The 22499-nt window shown below is 31.0% G+C and overlaps 2 protein-coding genes across 2 annotated transcripts in view; both read left to right on the top strand.

The window, feature by feature from the left end:
• Positions 1–13402, top strand: part of MS3_00010064 (uncharacterized protein) — a gene marked incomplete at both ends in the record, with an annotated part of 47325 nt that extends 33923 nt beyond the window's left edge. Inside the window, 3 exons of the mRNA XM_051218397.1 lie at positions 1974–2079; positions 9139–9152; positions 13351–13402. Coding sequence (XP_051073253.1) covers positions 1974–2079; positions 9139–9152; positions 13351–13402 — 172 coding nt within the window. The remainder of the gene's footprint in view (positions 1–1973; positions 2080–9138; positions 9153–13350) is intronic.
• Positions 13403–16659: 3257 nt separating this feature from the next.
• Positions 16660–22499, top strand: LHX9 (LIM/homeobox protein Lhx9; the record flags this gene model as incomplete). The annotated part of the gene is made up of 3 exons (XM_012939459.3): positions 16660–18134; positions 20114–20304; positions 21696–22499. Exons 1-3 carry the CDS (start codon positions 16871–16873, stop codon positions 22497–22499), a joined length of 2259 nt encoding a protein of 752 aa, XP_012794913.2. The 5' UTR covers positions 16660–16870.

The following is a 22499-nucleotide window of genomic DNA, read 5'->3' as shown; positions in this document are numbered from 1 at the left end:
AACTTCATGCATCAACAAAAGCAATAATGATAAAGTGACTACAAACGTTTAAACCAGGATCAAAAATTCTTAAATCAGGGAAACAACAAATAAAGTCCCGTTAGTAATAATAAAAAAATAGACACTAACTCTTTACTTTTCTCTTTCTCCCTCTCTCTCTCTCAGTTTATGTGTACGTTTATATTGATGTATGCTTACAAAGTAGCCCCAGCTAACAAGAATATGTATGTATCAGTGTGAAATAACAAAATACAAAAATAGAAAATGTAAATATACATGCAATAAATGATGTCAATTAAGAAGTAGCGAGAAAAGAAATTAAGTGAAATTTTATGCTCTCGAATGTATTATATTATCAAAAAAGATGGATGGCAACTAGTAGTGGAGTTCAGGACGCTGGTTTCGTCCTACTTTACCATTCGTCAGCTGGATGTACCTGCATCTCAGAGTTGATATTGAATTCGGGACGAGTCTCAAATAGGACGAAACATACGTACTGTATCCCACGGTTAGCCACCATCCATCTCTACTTCTAATACTTGTAACTTAAAGCAATATCGAGGCAATCCACACAGGATGCATATGTACCAATAAGAGACTGAGCAATTGCAGTTCTAAACACTAATGGGAAGATTCAAACAAACACTACAAAAATAAATTAGCACTATATTATCATTATGAAAACGTTTTAATTTTTCGTTTCACTTACATTTGATTTTTATTAGAAAAGTAAGGAAGAATAAGATTCTTTTTATTCTAGATATCGTATGATGTTGTCGATATTATTCTCAAACCAATAAGAACTTTTGTCTAAATTTGACTGGATAGTTTCACAGTATTTTGGCACCGAGTTGATATGACACATTAAAAAGGAAGAATGTATTTGTATTCAAATTCATTCGCTGAAATTTTAAAAACACGTTCTTTCACTTTAATTATTCTCAAACTGTTTATTATTTTGCTGTTTGTTTTTTAAAAACATGAATATCATACAAGCATAGAGAAAAATGAATTAAGAATGGTATATAAATAAAAAATAATATAACAATTACATTTATCAGAAGGGGTTTTGTGGAGATTGTAGTAATTTCAATTGAAGCTAAACCACCATTGAAAACCTGGAAGCACTGGACGGCCATTTCTCCCTATTGTGGGACTCCTCGGTAGTGCGAATCCACGATCCCGACTCGCAGGACTCGGACCCAGGACCTATCAGTCTCACGCGCGAGCGCTTAACCACTAGACCACTGAGCCGGCGTTTATAAAATTTATTTATGGACTTATTTATTAATTGATCATTAAATGATAACTGCCATTATATCATAGATCATATTATTGAGTAGAGTATGATCACTTCAAGAAATATAATATTATGTATGAGGTTAAATGTTTACAAGTACAGTCGATCAGAAGACTTCAAAGTATATTTCACGACTGTTTAAGTTAATACAAGTGACTGATCTAACAATAATTACATTTTGATCATACATTGCTCAATTCTGCATTTAGAAATGCTATCGAAGGCATATTTTTCTTAAAAATTCATAATTGAACTAGATGTAAGTAAGTAATCAATGTCATTATGATAAATCTTCGATTTCATTGGATGAATTTCTTTTGTAACCGTAGATATTTCTAATTAATAACTAAGGAAATTGAGAAAGCATAATAAAAAAATTATTAGAAATATAAATTCACTTGGTATTGTTTGGCTTGTATCTTCCCATTGAGGTTTAAGATGCAGGTACATCCAGCTGACGAGTCCCAAATAGGACAAAACGCGCGTCAAACTGGATTCCACTGCTAGCCGCTATCCATCATTACTTACGAAAAAATCATTAGAAATATAGTTGAAAAGAATAGACTTATATTCTTACAATTACTAATTGCTGACATGACTTTTGAAAAAGAATGGGGAAAAAAGAGTGATGAATTATTTCTCTTTAACTAGTTTTTTTATCATATACGTTCAGCAATCATAATAATAATAAAGTCAATACTAATCAAGAGGCATTTTGTTCACTAATTATATTACTGATTAAAACGTATACATTTATGCACTCACAAATGGTTGTCAAGGTAATTGAAAGGTGATATGACATGACAAGTGACTAATATTCAAAGTTATCAAATGATAACTGGGGGTCGTAAAGATTGTTGAAATTCATAGTAAAAATTACTGAACATTATTTTAGTGGTCCAATTGTTAGACATCCACTGCTAGACCTGAAGGTTTAGTGCCAAATGCAGTTATCAATATGAGTGCTAAGGAGTCCCGCACTAGAACAAAACAAGTGTCTATTGATTCCTGATTTGTAGTTTGAAATCAATTAGTGATATATATATATATATAATATTGCAAATCCTTATCAGATGAAAGAAGTCATCGTTAATTAACCACTAAAGCCATTTATGAAAAAGCACACTTCGGGCAAACTCTTCTTTAATATATAATTACTTAAAAAGGTAAGTGTCCTTTGATTATTAGAAGTCGACATTACTGTTCACGTTTATCATTTCGATTATTTTAAACCAACTACTTCATATTCTAATTGTTGAGAGAGTGGGTCAATTGAAGCTAGACCATCATGGAAAACTTGGGAGCACTGGACGGCCGTTTCGTCCTACTAAGGGACTCCTTAGCAGTATGCATCCACGATCCTGCCTCGCGGGATTCGAACCCAGGACCTACTGGTCTCGCACGCGAGCACTTCATATTCTACTTTTTTTTAATAAAAGAATCAAGCTTGATCAATCAATCGATCAACAAGAGAATAAATAATTCCCTATCTCTTTTCCTCTCTATCTCATTCACATTATTCTACTTCAACATTACTGATTTCAATAGAACACTTGAATAATAAAGTGAAAATTTTGACCCTTTTCCAAATCTTGAATAAGCACATTTTCTTGCTTTTTTTGTTGTTGTTTGTTTTTAAAAACTTTTTCCTCTCATATTAGATAGCGTGATAAATGTTTTCTCCTCTTTTATATTATGTAATGATTATCTTTATTCCCCCCCCCATTTTTTTCATTCTTTCATGTCAACATTATCATCATTGTTATGATTATTTGTAACATGCAAAATCTATTCTGTCATTGTGTCTATTTAAAATGTTGAAGAGGAAAAGAAAAATTTCATATTGAATTCTTAAATGAGATTATCTATATATTCATATACAAGTTAAGTATCCATGTTTAGTTATAAGCTTCTTATGAATAGTTTTAGTTAAAACTTGTGAAATAATCATGTAAGTACAATTCCTGCTTTCTTAATCAACTAAATTCTTCATTGTATCATTCATACTTTTAGACATGCACATTTTCATGTTGACATTTTTATAGTGACGAATAATAATAATAATAATATGAAATCATTTTGAAGTACGCTAAGGATATATATATATATATATATATATATATATATATATATATATATTAGTAAGATTTACTTAAGCATAAATAATCCTTATCGTTATTGTTATACTACTCATATTATTTAGATTACCACTATTTATAGTTAAATACCCTTGCTTTTCTCTTATTGATTTATCTGTTAGAGATTTTAACTTTGCATCATTTCACATTGATAAGTAGTTATGCAATCAGTTTATTTTGTTTTAATTTTTAAGAAAACATATAAGAAATTTTTAAAAAAAAGAAACAAATTGAACAAATATTGGAAAGACATCACGGCAGCACATCACTTTCATTGTTCTAGAGACTATCAGTTTCTGAATATCACATGAACTATATATACATAATGCGGTCTTCCCAATTTTTGTTGTAGTAAGTGTCAATTATGATTGTGCACATTTAAACGACAAACTAATGATGGTGGGGATTAGCTGAATAAAAGAGATAGATAAGCAAAAATAAGAATTCACTATTAGGTAGTTGAAGGTAATCGACAAAAAACACTGTAGAACCTGTGTTTCGTGTTAATCAGGATTCGTCAGCAAGACTTACCTAAAATCCTAGTGGAACTAATACTTCTTATAGTATTCAAACCCTGATTACCCAGTCTTATCCCCTGAGATATCACTACTGAGGTATTCAAGGAGTGACTGACCTCATCATTCAATGAATAAGCCACTGAAATTTTTCATTGTCTAACAAAGAGGTTCATGTTGGTGCTATCCATAGAGAAATGGAGCATTTTTGCGGGGATTTTGAAGAATTATGAGGTCCTTGTTTCTTCCATTTGATCTTTGCAAATAACTATTCTTATTCCTTATTATTATTCTCACATTTGGGAAATCAAATATTTTTTCAAGCAATCACTTATCAATTAAAACTGTTCATATGAAATACTGTGAAACTATACATTCAAAAACATATATATAAGTAAACTTAATCATTTACAGTATTTATAAAATGTTCTTTACGAGTGGATTGCCCAGTTAACGATCCCACACACTGGTAACCTAAACGAATACATGAAGAAATACTTCAACTAAAACTTAAATGCATTAGAAAACACTGTATTTGTAAATATTTTAGATATTGGAATTAATCAGAATTCCAACTTTCCGTTACAGAGTCTGAATTGAAGATCGTCAAGGGAATAATTAAAAGCGAAATCGTCGAAGATAAATAAGGTTAAAAACTAGATGCTGAACTATTACAAAACTATTTTCAAAACGAGATGAACATTCTTATACAACTAAAATAGATGGGTTGTGTTCGTCATGTATTAATCACAGATAAAGTATAGTCGGAAACCAGGTTTGACTGAATAACTGCTTCGTTTCAGTTTGGGACCCCTCAGAATTGCGTCTTCACGATATAATTGACGATCAAATTCAGTATTTTCAGATTGGCTATGAAATAATTATCTGTCAGTGGTACTGGCAGATGATCTCTCAGTATTACACATTGATTTAAGCTATAAATGTAAACCATTCGATCCCAACTCAGTGGTCTGAATGTTAAATGCTCAACGAGACCTGAAGATCATGGATTTGCTTACTGTTATAGTTACACTTCTGAGAAAATCCAGATTAGGCTTAGATAGGTGTGCCTTTATTCTTGGTTCTTAATGGTTATCTAATTAAGGTCGATCTGTGATATAAACTGTAAAATTCAATAGTCATCATAAATCCTCCACACTAAAATTGGTCCTCTGACAAGAAGTAAGATAACTCAAGTTTCCACTATTATGTTAGATAAATGTATATATTAAACCCTACATAGAATTGTAATAACAATCATTAATAATAATAGTTAGGTATTTCCACAATATTTTATTATTATAAGATGAATATTATAAATGGAAATAATTAGTTAATTATTTTCTTGTTCTCTAAGCAAATAAATAATAAATTAAACTGTTTATGGAAAGAATACTCTTAATAGATAAGAAAAATCATCAGAACAGCATAATCGGTCCAAGTTTTCGGTTAGTTAAAACGTTCACTGGACTTCTTTTAAATAAAAAAAACTTAATATTGTTCATCAATGTAGCATGAAATTATATTATTGATACTATTCTAAAGTAACTTATAAGCAATTAAGTTGATTATTTAACTTTCGAATACCCTGGTATGACAGAGGGTGGGGAGAGTCCGCTCTCCCTCTTCAAATGCTCTCACATGACCACGTGCATACAACCACTGCCAGAAAAGTCCTATTCACTGCCTTCTCGCGGCATTATTGTTGTTTACAAAATTGAGAGTACGAAAAGCGAATGTCCAGCGCGTTAACCGGGTTAGTGAACATGGAGAGTTCACCTAGGGGAACTGGAAAACCCTGATTCCAAACCGATGGTGTACATGGGCTCCAGGATCCTAAGAAAACAAATGGCATATGAACCGATTGTTGGTGACCGGCTACCATGGGACTGCATCTCTTTACATTGCTCCACTGCCTTGTGGATTAGACCTTTAGGTCAAAGGCTCCAGGTGTTGCCCCCTAATAAACCCATCTGCTTCGGTTCGGGCACCCGGGCAGTATCTCTCACAAAAACCGAATGATTTATGTGGTACATATCTGTTTGGTGCCTCCTTGTACCAACGTTTGTGTATTTAAATAAATAAATTAATTAATTAATAAAGCCAATAGAATATTTTTAGTCAATAGTAGATGTCTTTGAACACTAAATACGATAATTAAAGTACATTTGTTATATTACGGTGACTACTGTTTAAACTTCAATTAAACATGATAATCTACAACATGATAATCTTTAGTGAAATCACTTCGTGATGTAAATCATAAAATTTGTAATTCACCAAAAACTTCTTATGTAGTAGGCATCCTGTTTGTTAATAATCATTTGCAAGATATCGTTGTAAATTCGAAAAATTACTGTTTTTCAATAGAGTCAAATCTTGATCACCTACAATTTTCTGCTCACTACATTCAATTATTGAATATCTTGATAATTCATACAATTTTTCTCATTAACAAGTTTAACTAAAGCAAGAACAACAAACGTAACAGAATAAATGAATCCACCTCATTCTCTTACTCTCGTTGTTCTTGTCATACTTAAATTCGGATCTAACTAATAGTAACACTGAGCAACTCGTGGATAAAACTAAACTAAGGATTACAGATTAAATTATATACTATAATACACTAATCAGTAACCCATTAAATTATTGAGAACTTTTACAATTCAATAAAAATGAATATTTCATACTCACTACTATACCAGTTGTTATCGAAACTATGGAGAAAGAGAAGAAGAAGAAGAGGAAGAAGAACAGAAAATAAAACACTTCAAATAATCATCTCATCAAAACTTTTTCTTAGTTACTTAAAATACCAAAAAGATTATATAGAATATCTAACTCAATCAAACTATTAATGAAATTTAATGTATCATTGTGAAACTATAAATTGTGTATAAATATAAATCATAGCAACAGGCAAACATGTCATCAAGAAATGTATTTCCTCTTCTTCTCTTCCGATACAAGACACTAAAGTGTTAAAAAAAATACACTTTATAGATAATTAAATTTTTTCCCCGAAAAAAATTGTGACAAGATAAGTGAAAATGAAATAAATAAAAAGAAAAACAATGGGATTCCATCATAATCCTTTTATTGAATTAATCTGTGTATATACTTATTGCCTTTTCTTCACTCCATCTCTTTACTCTTCATGATTTTTTTTAATGTACGTATGGTAACTAAACTTAGATCTACTGAATGAATTATTACTATTATTATTATTATTCTCGGAGTTCTGGTGGGAAGCCTTCATCAGTGGAGCTAATCCGTGTCGGGTAGAAACAGATGTCTACCTCAGTACAATGAAAGGTGGTCGCACAATTTCGTGGATTGGTTGAGGTTAGACATTAACACCATTGGATGCCAACCGGCTCAGTGGTTCAGTGGGTTAAACGTTCACGAGCAAGACTGAAGGCCCTGGGTCCGAATCCCAAGAGCGAGATCGTGGATGCGCACTGCTGAGGAGTCCCACAGTAGGACGAAACGGCCGTCCAGTGCTTCCAGGTTTTCAGTGGTGATCTAACATCAATCGGTTCATGATCTCAATCAAAGAAATTATTATCATCATCATCATGTGTTCTTTTGTTTAGTAATATGGTTGAATATCTCATATAAACTGTAGGATTGATGAAAGGTTTCCTAATAAAGCTTAGAGATATCATTTAAATAGTTTGTATTCTTAATTGAATCAATCATCTATTCATTAAAAAGTGGAATTATTCAAAGAAACATATGAAACAAATGAAATTGAAGAAATTATCATGATACATAAAAATTCTTTCTTGATTCTCATATAGGCTATTTTATACACGGTACTTACTTAAATGGCTTTTATGCAATCTAACTAAACTTTGAATATACACTTAAAGATTAATGTACTGTATCAAAATGTACAATGGATAACTATTGAACTCGATGACTAATTTAACCCTTAATATCTGAATTCATATTAGTTATTTATATAAATCAGTATACACACATATTCTTACAATAATAAATGATTTGTCATTCAATTATTTTCATTTATGGATTGTAGTAGAATTCATTAAATTTTTAAAACATCGAATATCATTGTCACGTGTATAGTTACTAGATATTGAGATCAATTTTGTTCTATTCCATGGATATTCAACCATACCTCATAACAAAATTCTTATACACTTTACAGAAAAACATTGAAATGACAAACATCGACTAACAGATTATGAATACTTATTTTTCTAATGATTTCAATGGTTGAGATCATGAGTCAGTTGAAACTAAACCACCATGGAAAACTTAGAAGCACTGGATGGCCGTGTCGTCCTAATGTGGGATTCCTCAGTAGTGCGCATACACGGTCTCGTCTCGCAGGATTCAAACTCAGGATCTATCAATCTCGCATGCGAGCGCCTAACCTCTAGACCACTGAGCTGGCCGGTATCTAACGGTGTTAATATCTTACTTCAACTAATCCACGAAACTGAGCGACACATCCACCATTGTCATCAGTGAGTTACTATTTCACAACTGACCCGGTTGAACTCCACTGGTCACTGCTTCTCACTAGAACTCCATGAAATACCTTTTGAAGCCATTCACTAGTGAGCATATGCTGATTAATATCAGAAGGGTTTTTGTGGATATTATAGTAATTAACACCATTGGATGCCGGCTCATTGGTCTAGAGGTTAAGCGCTCGCGCGCGAGACTGATAGGTTCTGGGTTTTCTAATTATGTTAATCATATATATTGATCATATTTCCTACTAGACGAGCATAAGGTCATTCCTCTATTCTGTTCCTTTCTAAATAACCCGTTTCTAACCATTAATCCCGTTTGAATGAAATGCTTTATTTATTAGCAGCAATCATTTTTACTAGAGGACGGTTAAAATAGGAATTACAGTTAATAAACTAATAAAGATTGGTATTTAGATAAGTTTGTAAAAAACAACTGTCACATAAGTGTTGATAGCTTTACAATTCGTGTTATTGAATCACTTGAGAATAAATATACTTGGTTATAATGTTTATTAAGGGTTAAATAAATCCTACCAGGGATATATTCTTCTGATACATTATGATGGAATAAATAATCGGACACTCAACTGTACCAAATTATCTACAATCTTTTTAGTTAAATTACATTCCATTATACAACATTTTCTTTATAAATTAAATAATTATACTAATAGAATGAACGAAATAAGTAGTTTACATTAGTATGAAATAACATAAGATGAATGTGAAAAACTTCAATATAAATAATAATTTGGAAATGAATATCTTAACTGTTGAAGTGTATAACTATAAAAGAATATCATTTAAATAATCGACCAACTCAAAAGAATTCTTCAGAGACTGTTTACATAAAAGCCTTTGGATAGGATTCAGCAATTATACAGAGATTGTCGATACATTCATAAAATTGGACGTAAAGGAATGTTTGTTCTTATGAGGATATTCAAAACCCATAGGTTTATAACGTTGTTTCTTTTTATCAATAATAGTTGTATGTAGCAATCTGACCAAATTTAAGTTTACCCTTTCGTATAGTTTGCCAATGCCTTCAAATTCGACACGAGGCACAAATTTACTGACATCACTTAGGATAGATAATAAATTATGTTTAGAAATTCATTATTTGCTGTCAAACTACTCATAAGTAATAAACTAAAGTATAAATAGCTTGATTAAGTTTATAACGATGAAATTATCACAATTTTGTTTCTTGATATAGAAATTTTACTACTCCACACTATTTTTAAGCCACTACTAACAAAGTTATTTAAACAAAATGAACTATATTATCAAAAGTCAATCAAATAAGAGATATAGTCAACAAAGTGGAGAAAGTATGACCTGTAAGTTGACATGTCCGCACATAGTTACTTTCAGAGTTTTACTTACTCAATAAATTGGTTTCTGATTTAAATGATTATTTTCAAAAACATAGTTTGATTACTAAACGAAGTGCCATATTGCTATAATATGAAAAAACATTTTTATTATCTAATATCTGTTCGAATGAATAAACATAAGTTAGAAAGCATTTGAAGATGATAGGAAACAATTTGGGTCAGAAAATTTTTTAAAAAATGTATTTACTTTATCTAATCTAGTTAATTTAACAGAATAGCCTTCTACTGTCAACTTCATTCGATTTCTAGTACTTGGTGAATCATAGAAGTTGATAAAAAAAATCACCATCGACAATGTTATAACTAAGAAACAGGTGATTTTAGAACATATTAACCTCCAAAAGAACATCACATAATAACCGTGTCAACGTAGTAACTATAAACCGTGAGTAAATCTTTATAAGATCAATAGTTTTGTATTTTGGCATTTATTTATATTTGGAAATTCACAATCAGTTCAAGCCGTCAAGTTATTCATTTGAATATCACAAATGGTTATCTGAATATTTTACATTCAATCATTCGTTTCATTATAATAAATTTTAAGCTTTACTTCAAGGATTACAAAAAAAGTATTTCGTGAAGTCATAATCTTTAAATAATTTCTTTCAAAATTTTTTCATCAAAGTACTTACTAATTAATCACTTGTACAAAGAAATATAATTCTGTTATTCTAAAACTTTCTAAGAAACGATGGATAGTGGCTAGTAGTGAAATACAGAACAGGCATTTGGTCCTATTTGGAACTCTTTAGTTGAATGCACGTGCATCCTAGAGTTGATGTTTACTCCATAACTTTAGGAAATATCGAGGCAATCCGTACAGGATGCGTGTATGCTAATAAGAGAATTATTAATTGCAGTCTTAAACATCAATGGGAAGATTCTAACAAACAATACCAAGTGGATTTAAACTTCACCCGGTTACACAAGCAAGTGGCCATCAGGAGCCAGTAGCTAAGTGGATAACGCGCTGGCGTTTGAAGCGAACGGTACTGGGTTCGAGTCCCATAGTGAACATCTACTCTGAGATGCAGGTACATTCAGCTGACGAGTCCCAAATGGGACGAAACGCTCGTCCTGGGTTCCACTGCTAGCTACTATTTATCTTCGCATATAATGAGTTTTATGTAGTTTACTTACATTGATCAATAGTGATATTTGAATAAACTGAGCTGGGTAGTACTAGATATTAGTTTATAGTTTCAGAATAAAAACAACAGTAACCAATAAATGTAATTAATCTACTGAGTTATATGATCACTATTTTGTTAACATTCTCATTCTTGGAAAAATAATTGTATCACAGAGTTCTTCTTTAATAATCAGAATATTCGAGAAAGTTTAAGTTAAAATTGACCGAAAAAATATTTCATTAATATACATGTGACTGATAAACTTTTTTGAATAAGTTTGTGAATGCTAGTCTTAATTTTCTGCTATGATATTTATGACGGTAATCGAATCCCTGTTATCGTCAGCTACATGATAATGAATCAATAGTTTGACGGTTTGGTTAAAGCTTAAGTTTGGTTTTAAGTTTCAAGTTCATTCTGGGTCATTTGAATAAGTATAGTGACTAACATTTGATGTGATAAAGGGGTTATATTGGCAGAATATAATTTATTTATTAAGGATTGAATTCATTATGAAAAATAGTGGTTTATTATAACTTTTGTCAACTTCATAAATCATGACTTCTTAGTAGAATTCACAAGATTGAAACAGTAAAATCAAACTATTAAACATATACATTTTTTAGTATCAGAAGGGGTTTCATAGAGATTAAAGTAATTTCAATAGTTGAGATCATGAGTCAATTAAAGCTAAACCATCATGGAAAATCTGGAAGCACTGGACTGCTATTGTGGGATTCCTCAATAGTGCGCATACACGATCCCGCCTCACGGGATTCGAACCCGGGATTTATCGATCTCCAGACCATTGAGGTAGCCGACATCCAACGGTGTTAATGTCTAACTTCAACCAATCCTTGATTCAATTTTTAAAAGAACAACAAATAAAAATAAATAAAAGAAACTTACATGACAAAGTATGATGAATTAATTAACATATTCTTCATATATTTCTGTATATGAAATAAAAACTTCATTATGTTTTAAGTAATTAATAACCGTAATGTCATTAAGTGTACTTTCATTGTTCAATTACATTATAAGAAATTGTCAAAAAAAAACTATTAAACATATATGTTTTTTTTTGTATTTTCTATCGGTTTTCATCACTCAGTTAGTCAGAATAATAAAAAAAGCAATAGAATGGATGAGTAAATCCAAAACAAAAACAAAGCAAAATTGTTTTTCCTCTTCTTCTTCTTCTTCTTCTTCTTCAAAGACAAATCATCTATCATCAATCATTATAGTTTTCAGTAGTTTTATTTACATGAATATTTTTTTCGTTTTATTATTATAAATAAAACTAATGAAAATGTTAAATAAAGTCAATGAAAGAAAAGAACGACAACAACAACAACAACCAAAAACAGACAAATCTATTTAAAAGTACCAATGTTTTCATAACATAGAATCATTTATTAAAACAAACACAATATGTATATATATATATATATCATTGAACATTAAATTATATTCAGAAGGGGTTTTGTGAAGATTTTAGACATTTGAATAGTTGAAATTATGAGTCAATTGAAGCTAGACCACCAATGTTTTCAGGTTTTTTCCATGAAGGTCTAGCTTCAATTGACTTAGAATGTCAACTATTAAATTATTTATTGTTTTAACTATTTATTATATGACAAATAAGTAGTGAAACTTCTTTTTTTAAAAACAAAAAAAAATATTCTTAATTCAATAATAAACCCATGTGTTTACTTACATACACACTGATGCATGAACACATACACACAAACAGATACATATATACATATTAGATGGGTTATGTGGATATTATAGTAATTTCAATGGTTAAGATCATGAGTCAATTGAGGCTAGACCACCATGAAAAACCTGGAAGCACTAGATGGCCGTTTCGTCCTAGTATGAGACTCCTCAGCAGTACACATCCACAATGATAGGTCCTGGGTTCGAATCTCGCAGGGGGCCAGGTCATAGATGCGCACTGCTGAGGAGTTCCATAATAAGACGAAACGGCCGTCCAGTGCTTCTAAGTTTTCCATGATGTTCTAGCTTCAAATGACTCATGATCTTAACCATTAAAAAAATATTCTTAATTCAATAATAATCTCATGTGTTTACTTACATACACACTGATGCATGAACACATACACACAAACATATATATATATATATATATATATATATATATGTGTAGATCTTTATAAATACTGTAAGCGGTTATATATGTTGCATAGTTAAATGTCCATTAATATGGTAATCATAATTTGTCATTGTGTGTTACATTTTTTAATGTTTACACTTGATTTAATTTCGATAACTTTTTAGTTCAATTCAAAAAGAAAAAGTTTTTTTTTTAGTTTTTTTAAAGAAAAAGTGACTATCGGTTAAATGATTTAAATGGATCTTTAAAAAAAAATTAAAAAAATTATATATATGAGAATATAGTTTGTTTCTATATTTCTAGATTAACTACAATCTAATATACCTAATCATGATCTGAAAAAAAAGTTCTTTTTCTTCTTATTACGTAATAAATCCCTTATTTTCTCTTTAAAAAGAAAAAAAATTCAATTGGACACAAAAGTCTTCTTTTACTTTAGTGAATGATCAATTCACATGACTAATGATGTATCTTCTTTTTTTTTTCTTCTCTTTTTGAATATTTTCATCATTAAAATAGTCAACAAAGAAAATCTACTTATTGTATTCTATGCTTAATAATTTACTTTAAAATGTTTGTCTATTCGAATATACATTCATTATTTATTGTGTTTTTATTTTCAAAAACTAATCCCTCATTAGTGGATCTTATTCAACTCACCATGGGGAGTCTATATTGATGATGATGTTGATGATGTTGATAATATGTGCACATGTCAATAATATAAACATGATTTGATAAAAAACAACAATGGAGTTTCTTTTTTCGTAAATTATTTTCCTTCTCTTATGTTTTATTTCATAGAATGAATAAACTTTCTTTGTTTGTTGCCTTTTTCAACATTCATCCATCCATACAACTTTGGTCATCGTTGTTTCTTCTTTTTTTTCTTTTTGTAATTGCGGGGATCGGAAATAGATGTTTTCTTTTATTATGTACAGAAGAAGAACAATAATTAAAGTTTACATATAAAATATCAAAACATTTCTCATGTGATTTACCCTAGAGGCATTATTCCCTCTCTCTCTCTTTATATATATATATATATATATATATATATATATATATATATATAGTTCAATATTTAAGTTGAAATGGTGTTACAAAAGTGTTTTCTAGCGACAACTAACAGAATTGAAGATGACAATTAAGATGTTGTTGTATAGGATGGATTTGAAAGTGGGAGTGGCAAAAAATAAGATTGAATTTACCAATCAAAGGGGATTGAAGTAATTATTATTATATTTATTTTGTTAGTATTACAGTTGTCGATTTTACTGAGATATATCTTCACTGATGTTGTAGTACATATGATATAAATATGTACATATGTTTATCAAGTAGATAATTCAAAGAGCAAAAAACCTTATTTCAGAGAAATATCAGTAACGTAGTATAGATATCCATAATGAATTATTGTAGAACAGTGAACTCAAGACAATAAATATGATGGGATTTAAAAGGTCAACTTTTGTTGACTGTTCTACTGGCTTATGCAATCGAATTAATTAGTATATAATATTTAACTAACAGAAATTATGTTCCTGTAATTCTGGAGTCAGTCAATTAAAATTTGGCCTGAAATAACATTTATCCGTAATACCAGATTTTTTGGGCTAGCACGAAATTCTGACATCAAAATTTTTGTTAATGTAAGGAGTAGGTGAGGATAAACTCCACTCTCGTTTGTAATGTCACCTTGCACCTGGTAACCAACCAGAATGAAGAGGAAATTATTATCTACACTATCGTGATCCATGCTGGAAGGCATATTTTATTATCCATCGTTCTTGCTGGCTTACGTGGAAAATGTAAAGTTTTCTACGACGAAAACACCACTCCATCATGCCACGGATATGTCAAATGTGAGACAGTCAGCCATGATAGAAGAAAAATTACAAAATAGCAAAAGTCATATCTCCATTTAATTTCAGAATATAAATTATTTCGAAATATTCACAATTGAGTGACTTAAAAAAAAGAAAACATAACCCCAGTTACTGACTATGATACACTTAGTTGACTTGAAAATGTGGAGTTTATGACCAGCCTTAAAAAGTTTATGGAGACTGTTGAATTCTGTTATATAAATCACGAATTGATCTTAGTTAGATAATCAGAAAGCACTGGACAACTATTTTTTTCGTAATATGAGGGTTCATTTTAAAGTTAAATAATGTATACTAAAGTTATTTTAATTCTAGTGTTTTAAAAATCCACCGGAATAAACATAAAACAATCTCTACCTGTGACCAGTAGAGTCCAATCCGTATTCCGTAGAGACATGTATGTACCTTAGACAGTGGATGAAGGGTTGTGTAAGATCATGATCGACTGAAGTTAAACATTAACACCTTTGGATTTAGGCTCAGTGATCTATAGATTAAGTATTCGCGCGAAATTGAAGGTTTTGATTTCGAATCCCGCTTATGAAATCGTGGATGCGCACTGTCGGAGTCCCACACTAAGTTGAAACGGCCATCCAATACTTCCAGATTTTTAATGGCGGTCTAGCTTAGATCAACTCACGAATACAATTATTATAATTTGATAAGATAATAAGTAAACAACCGATTGACAAAACTGAGTATTCAGACAACAAAATAGTACATATACAATTTAGCTGTTTTCGTAAACAAACATAATGACTAGCATAATGTAACCGTTAATTGTTTTCTTCCTTAAATTTATTCATCCTGTTTCCCTTTTTCATTTTCATTCTTATTTTATCTTTGTGATTTTTGACAACTTTTATTCTGTGTACGTAGTTTAACATGAAGTCAACTATAGAACATGATTGTGACAATTTAAAGTTAGTTATAATAATTTATTCAGTTAAACGTTGCCAATTAACAATAAATGAAAGCTTAGCCAAGTTATTAAGGGATAATATTAAATATTGGTTAGGTCAACTTATGATAATATTTATCTTAACTGTCAATTACTTATGTGATACTCATAATCATTGACTCATTTATCACCACAGCTTTTTATTCAATAAATTGGATGCCGGCTCAACGGTCTAGTTGGTTGAGTGCTTGGCGCGAGACTGATAGGTCCCGGGTTCGAGTCCTGCGGGGTGCGGGATCGTGGGTGCGCACTGCTGAGGAGTCCCATACTAGGACGAAACGGCCGTCCAGTTAATTTCCCTAATAAAATGATATCTCTAAAGTATCCATCAAAAATTATAAAATAATTTTAATAGAACTGAGTATTTCAGATCTATTCATTCATTTTTACTATAAATCATATTGATTAAATTGTTATAAACAAAAATCCTGGGTTCGAATCTCGCGAGGCGAGATCGTGAATGTGAACTGTTTAGGAGTCCCATACTAAGACGAAACTGCCGTCCAGTGCTTCCAGGTTTTCCATGGTGGTCTAGCTTCAATTGACTCGCGAATTCAACTATCCAAATGAAAATTATCTAGAGAAAGTTAGAAGTATAATTCATTTAATTCCACCTCAGTAGTTTGAAGTTTAAGTGCTCACTGCAAGACCTGATGGTCCTGTGTTCAATTCCCAGTAGGATAGTGAATGCGTACTATCAAGAAGTCTCATATTAAGACGAAACAGTTGCTTAGTCCTTCTCGATTTTCTATGGTTGTCTAGCTAAGGTCAGCTCATAATATAAGCAATAGAATTCAACATCCTCCACAAATCTCTTAAACTAAAAATAATGTTTTGTTGATGTTCACAGAATTTTTTTCCATTTTAAAGTATTTTCATGTTCTTTAGAACCTTTAACACGTATTTTTTTCGAAATTATTTCTATAGAATTTTCGGATCATTTAAATCAAGACCAGTCTGCACATATTGTAAGCAATTAATCAGTTCAAATGAATTAATAGTACGATCAATAAATCAATTAATATTCCATTCTGATTGCTTTTGCTGCAGTATTTGTCATCGTATAATGAAATGTGGTGATCGGTATGAGTTGGATAATGTCAGTCATCAACCGATATGTTGGGAACATTATCAACAATCTTATCATCAACCAGACTCATCCTTAAGTTGTACGGATCGATGTGAAAGCATAAAATGTTTAAGAGAGAGTGATCATAGAGATCTGGGAAAATTAAAAGAACTGAGTAGTCAGACTTATTCAGCTGATGAAAATACAAATTTGAACTATATTCATGATAGTGATGTTCTTTCAGTTCGTGATACCGACCCTGACATAGAAGACTTACCAACAGAATCCTCATCTCGAACAGACATCCTAGAACCTGGTAACAGACTGAATCTCACTGATTATGGGGTAAAGCAACACCAACCAAAATCACCAATCAACAGTCTTATCGATAAGCAATTACATAAAGATGAAAAATACAGTCGATTTAACTCATATTTTATTCCCCTGATTGGTAAAGGCAGTTCAACAATCGAATTACTTCCCAATTATTTATCCCATAAACCAATTCATTATTTGCCACCATTATCCCATCATTTATTACAAGATAACTCATCATATTTACCATGTAATCTTTTCAATCAGTCGTTACGTAAAGTAGAAAATGCTTCTTCAAATGAAAGGCTATCTTCTTTACACGAAACTTCATGCTCTTCTTGTCCTTTATCGTCTTCGTCTTATTCACCTTCTGTCCTTCCAATCTGTACATCTTTGAAAACAGTATCTTCATATCTCTCTCCTGCATGCTGCAGCATATCATTTACTTCAGCCAGCACACCTACTTTCTCGAACACTTCAACACCCCTTTTATCACTCCCACCACATAATTCATCATCATTATCATCATCATCTCCACCTTCATCAGGAACCAGATTTATGCATAAACACTTGGATGTTTCTCCGTTGAATTATTCATCACTATTATCTAGTAATAATCCTTCAACACTAGTTGATTTTGTAGATTCAAAAAACCCGTTAGAACTTAATAAATCAATAGATTCAAACACTTTAATTCAACAAGTACAACAACAAAAAAGAAATCGTAAACGTCGAAGTGGTATACATCAAGTTTTTGGTTAGTTTAACCATTGACTCATTTATTAATTGATTCATTTTGAAATAAATAATGGTAAACTGTCTTGATATTTATGATTGACTTTTTCAGAGCAATGGATGGTGTTTTAATAATATGACATATGTATGAGCTAATTGTAAATTCAATATAAAAACATAGGTGATTTTGAATATACCCTACTTCTACCATGAAATTGGACAAACATATTCAATAAACAAAGATTATGATAGTTCATTAACGAGAATTTATTTAGTATGACATATAATTAATAAGTGTTATTAATAGTCAACTGATGAACTAATAATAATCCATCTGTGACTGACTAATGTATGAGTTTGGAACGCTACATCGGTTGTTAATAAATATCCATGTGATTATGATTTGTAGGGTAAACTTTAAAAAAAAACTCGAAGTGATTGGTATTGATCCTGAACGGTGAACTCGAAATGTTTAAGAATACCCCACAAGTGGTGGGGTTTTCTGACAGGAACTATCCCATAATAAACCAATCTCCTTGAAGCCATAAAGTCTGTTTATTTGAGTGATCAAATAAATTGTTCGTCTAAAGTGTTAAGTGAAAATTACTTTTTAGTGATTAAAGACCGTTTTGGTTGATCAATCAAGTAATTCACCTAACATATATTCACTTTACGGAATTTTAATTATCTCAGATAAATGTTTATAAATTCATTATAAGGTCGAAATTACTATCTGATCTCTATACCAGTTATTTAGGAGACAGTCGACAAAAATTAACAGGATATGTTAATAGGAGTCTATGAGACCAGTTCAAAGTTTATAAGGATTCGTTATCAAGGTGTGACATTTGAGTTTCATTCGTTTGCTTCATTGGGTATAGATGTAGGAATTGAAATAGTCTACTCTTAGTCAGTTCTCTTCTAGAGTGTGTTGCATATCCAAATCTGTTTCCAAACGGTAATCGATGTATTAATCTACTTCTCAGTTCTGGTTTACGTTTAGTGATCAGAAAATGTAGAGTAACCTTCTGATGACCTTTAGATATTTTACATTAAACAAAATTTCCGGGAAGAAGCGAAAATGTAACACAATAATTTATTTACATTCGTTAGTTAAAACAGTTAGGTTATCAAGTACATACATACATTGAATCATTGATTAATCTATGTCAACTACATCCAGTTCAACATAATCAAATTTAACTTTTGACCGGATCTCTAAAAATGATACATATCTTATCGTGATTTTTGATGAAAATTTGGTCACTTTTACGATAGTATTTAATGCATTGATAAATCCTCATCTTTAGTTTTGCACTATTCCCTACATCGAACCATATCAGTTTTGTTCCGTTGTAGCAAATAGAAAAGAGCACTTGTTCCGCAGTAGCAGTATCGACATTTTATCAAGTTAAAATAAAAATACACATGATTATCTAAAAAGGTAGAACAAGCTATTTTCACTGGTCAACAGAATTCTGTAAAAATGTCTTGGCTGTTACCACGACTTAATCATAACTAATCAGTAGTTGAACTTAATCCTGCTTATCAAATTATTATCACTTCGATTATTCAGACAGTATTTTTACAAAAATAAATAAAATTTATAAACAAAGATGGATAGTGGAATCCAGGATACACGTTTCGTCCTAGTTGGGGCTCGTCAGCTGGATGTACCTGCATCTCAGAGTTGATGGTCACTCCAGCTGATGAGTCCCAAATACGACGGAACGCGCGTTCTGGATTCCACTGCCAGTCACTATCCACCTTTGCTTAGAATGCATGTGAATTAAGTCTGTATCGAGGTAATACGCACGGTATGCACATATGTCAATAAGAGATTGATCAATTGCAGTCCTAAACATCAATGGGAAGTTTCAAGTAAAGAACATCAAGTGAACTTAAATAAAGTTGATATCTTAATTGCATTTTAAATCATCAACATATTTCTACATTTTATTTTATTAGTCAATATTTTTATGATTATTATTTTGAACATAGAAAACGACTGTTTCAACAGTGGGACAAATTTTTATCTAGGCATTACCACCAGACAAAAACGTATGCGTACATCTTTTAAACATCATCAGTTGAGGACAATGAAAGCTTATTTCAATATAAACCATAATCCTGATGTTAAAGATTTAAAGGTATTGACAGAGAAGACAGGATTGTCAAAACGTGTTCTACAGGTAGGTCATATTTTTTATACAAATGGGTATTAATTGTATTAGATTTGACAGCTTTTTAAATTGGATACGTTGAAGGGAGTTATATATAATTATGTATGTCAAAGGCTGAGTGATCTGATGGTCAGGCGTTCGCGGGCGAAACCGAAGGTTTTGGTTTTGAATCTCGTGTACGGGATCGTGTATGCGCACTTCTAAAGAAACCCATACTAGGACGAAACGGCCAGGTTTTCAATGGTGATCGAGCTTAGATCGACTCGTGAATTCAACTTTGAAAATACTACAATCTCCATAAATTCCCTTACTGATAATCTTGACTTCTCAAAATTTAATTGTTTTATGTCTAAAGGCAGCGGTACAATTATTTATGAATAAACCAATCAGATTTGAAATTAAACAAGTTTAAATTAATTTATTATTACACTCTTTCTAACAAGTGAAAGTGATTACCAAATGAACACTGTAAAAAAAACACAAACATTTTTCAACATTGATATTCTGGTCAATAATAATAACAACAGCATAAATCTTGTTCCTCAATATTTTCTGAGGAGTTTGTTCTTTGATTCAGTTAGAAAGAACTTAACAAAAACTAAGCTTAAAAGTAAGCTCATAGCTACTTGACCAATTTGTGCATAAAGACAAAACGAACATTTACTGTACACTATAAAATTAATTCACTACAATTTCTCCCACGAAAGTTTATATTGGTTTGTTTATCTGATGTTTATTTACTTATGAATTTAAAATAAATAGCCTACTGTTAAACGATTCAAATAGGAAATATTCATTATTAGGCATTTAAATAACATAACAATATACTATTTCAGAAAGGATAATTGAGATTATGAGTCAATCGAAGGTAGACCACGTTGTAAAATCTAGAAGCACTGGACGGCCGTTTCGTCTTAGTGTGGGACTCCTCAGTAGTGCACATCCATTATCCCGCCTGGCGGGATTCGAACACAAGACCTATCAGTCTCGCGCGCGAACGCTTAACCTCTAGACCACTGAGCTTCAAGTAATTCATTAATTCAACTATTAAATTATTATAATGTCCACAAAAACCCCTCTCTGATTACAATTCATGATATGTTATTATCAATGTTGTAATGAAGAAACACTCTTAAATTACTTGACATTAAAAAGAATGTTATATACAGTTAGATTTTATGTATTTAATTGGACTTATCAACTAAAGTTTATTTGAAACTTCTGAGGCAAAGTATTTCATTAATTTGCTAAGGAATATAAACCATATATACAAGTTTTCTTCCTGATTCCCATCATACATTAAATGTAATGAAAATTTTACGATATTTATTTTTTAAAGGCTTCTATCCATATATATATTCATTAAACGGGTTCAAATCTTTTAAAAAAATTGAATTTAGGTTTGGTTCCAAAATGCTCGAGCAAAATATCGACGTAATTTAGTCCGTCAAGAGAATACTTCAACATCTGTAAATAATAATAATATCAATAACAATTTAACAAGTGGTTTAATTCCATCTTCTAACTGTGGTTCTTCAGAAATGCTGGTCAATTCGATTTCAGAATGTGACAGTCAATCTAGTCAAATCAATCCAGATGAATTTACTATAAGTCAAACGACACCATCTTCAACATCACCACATAAAAACGATCTAATACAAGATGATGATGATGACGAAAACGATAATGTGGATTATAATGATGAAGAAGAAGAAGAAGAAGAAAGAGTAAATGACACTAATAATATTGACAATAAATTAGAACATAAACAAATAATGCGTGTTTTAAATAAAAATGATTGTCAAACAAATCAAAACATACAAGTAAAACAGTGTGAAAACTCTGATTTAATTGACTTTGAAGATAATCTTAACTGTTCCCAATATCATGATCGTCATTTTACAAATGAACTGCACAAATTAACTTCACACAGTGAACAAGAACAACAACAACAATCATCAATCAATTTCATTCCATGTATCACTTCAATGAACTCATTTACATTACATTCTGCCTATAATACAGATAATACGTTGTTATCACAAAATAATAATAATAATTTATTACATACAAATAAAATATATCTTGATAATGAACATCAATTAACTACAAATATGATTAATTATACAGATAAATTGAATAATCTTGTTTTACCAAATAAATGTCGTCCTTTAAATTGTTTTACATTAACTAGAATTCATTAA

The sequence above is a fragment of the Schistosoma haematobium genome, chromosome 1, assembly GCF_000699445.3.
Source record: "Schistosoma haematobium chromosome 1, whole genome shotgun sequence".
Taxonomy (NCBI): Eukaryota; Metazoa; Platyhelminthes; class Trematoda; order Strigeidida; family Schistosomatidae; genus Schistosoma; species Schistosoma haematobium.
Note: the sequence above shows the minus strand (reverse complement) of the source record. Positions and strands in the feature narration are given on the sequence as shown.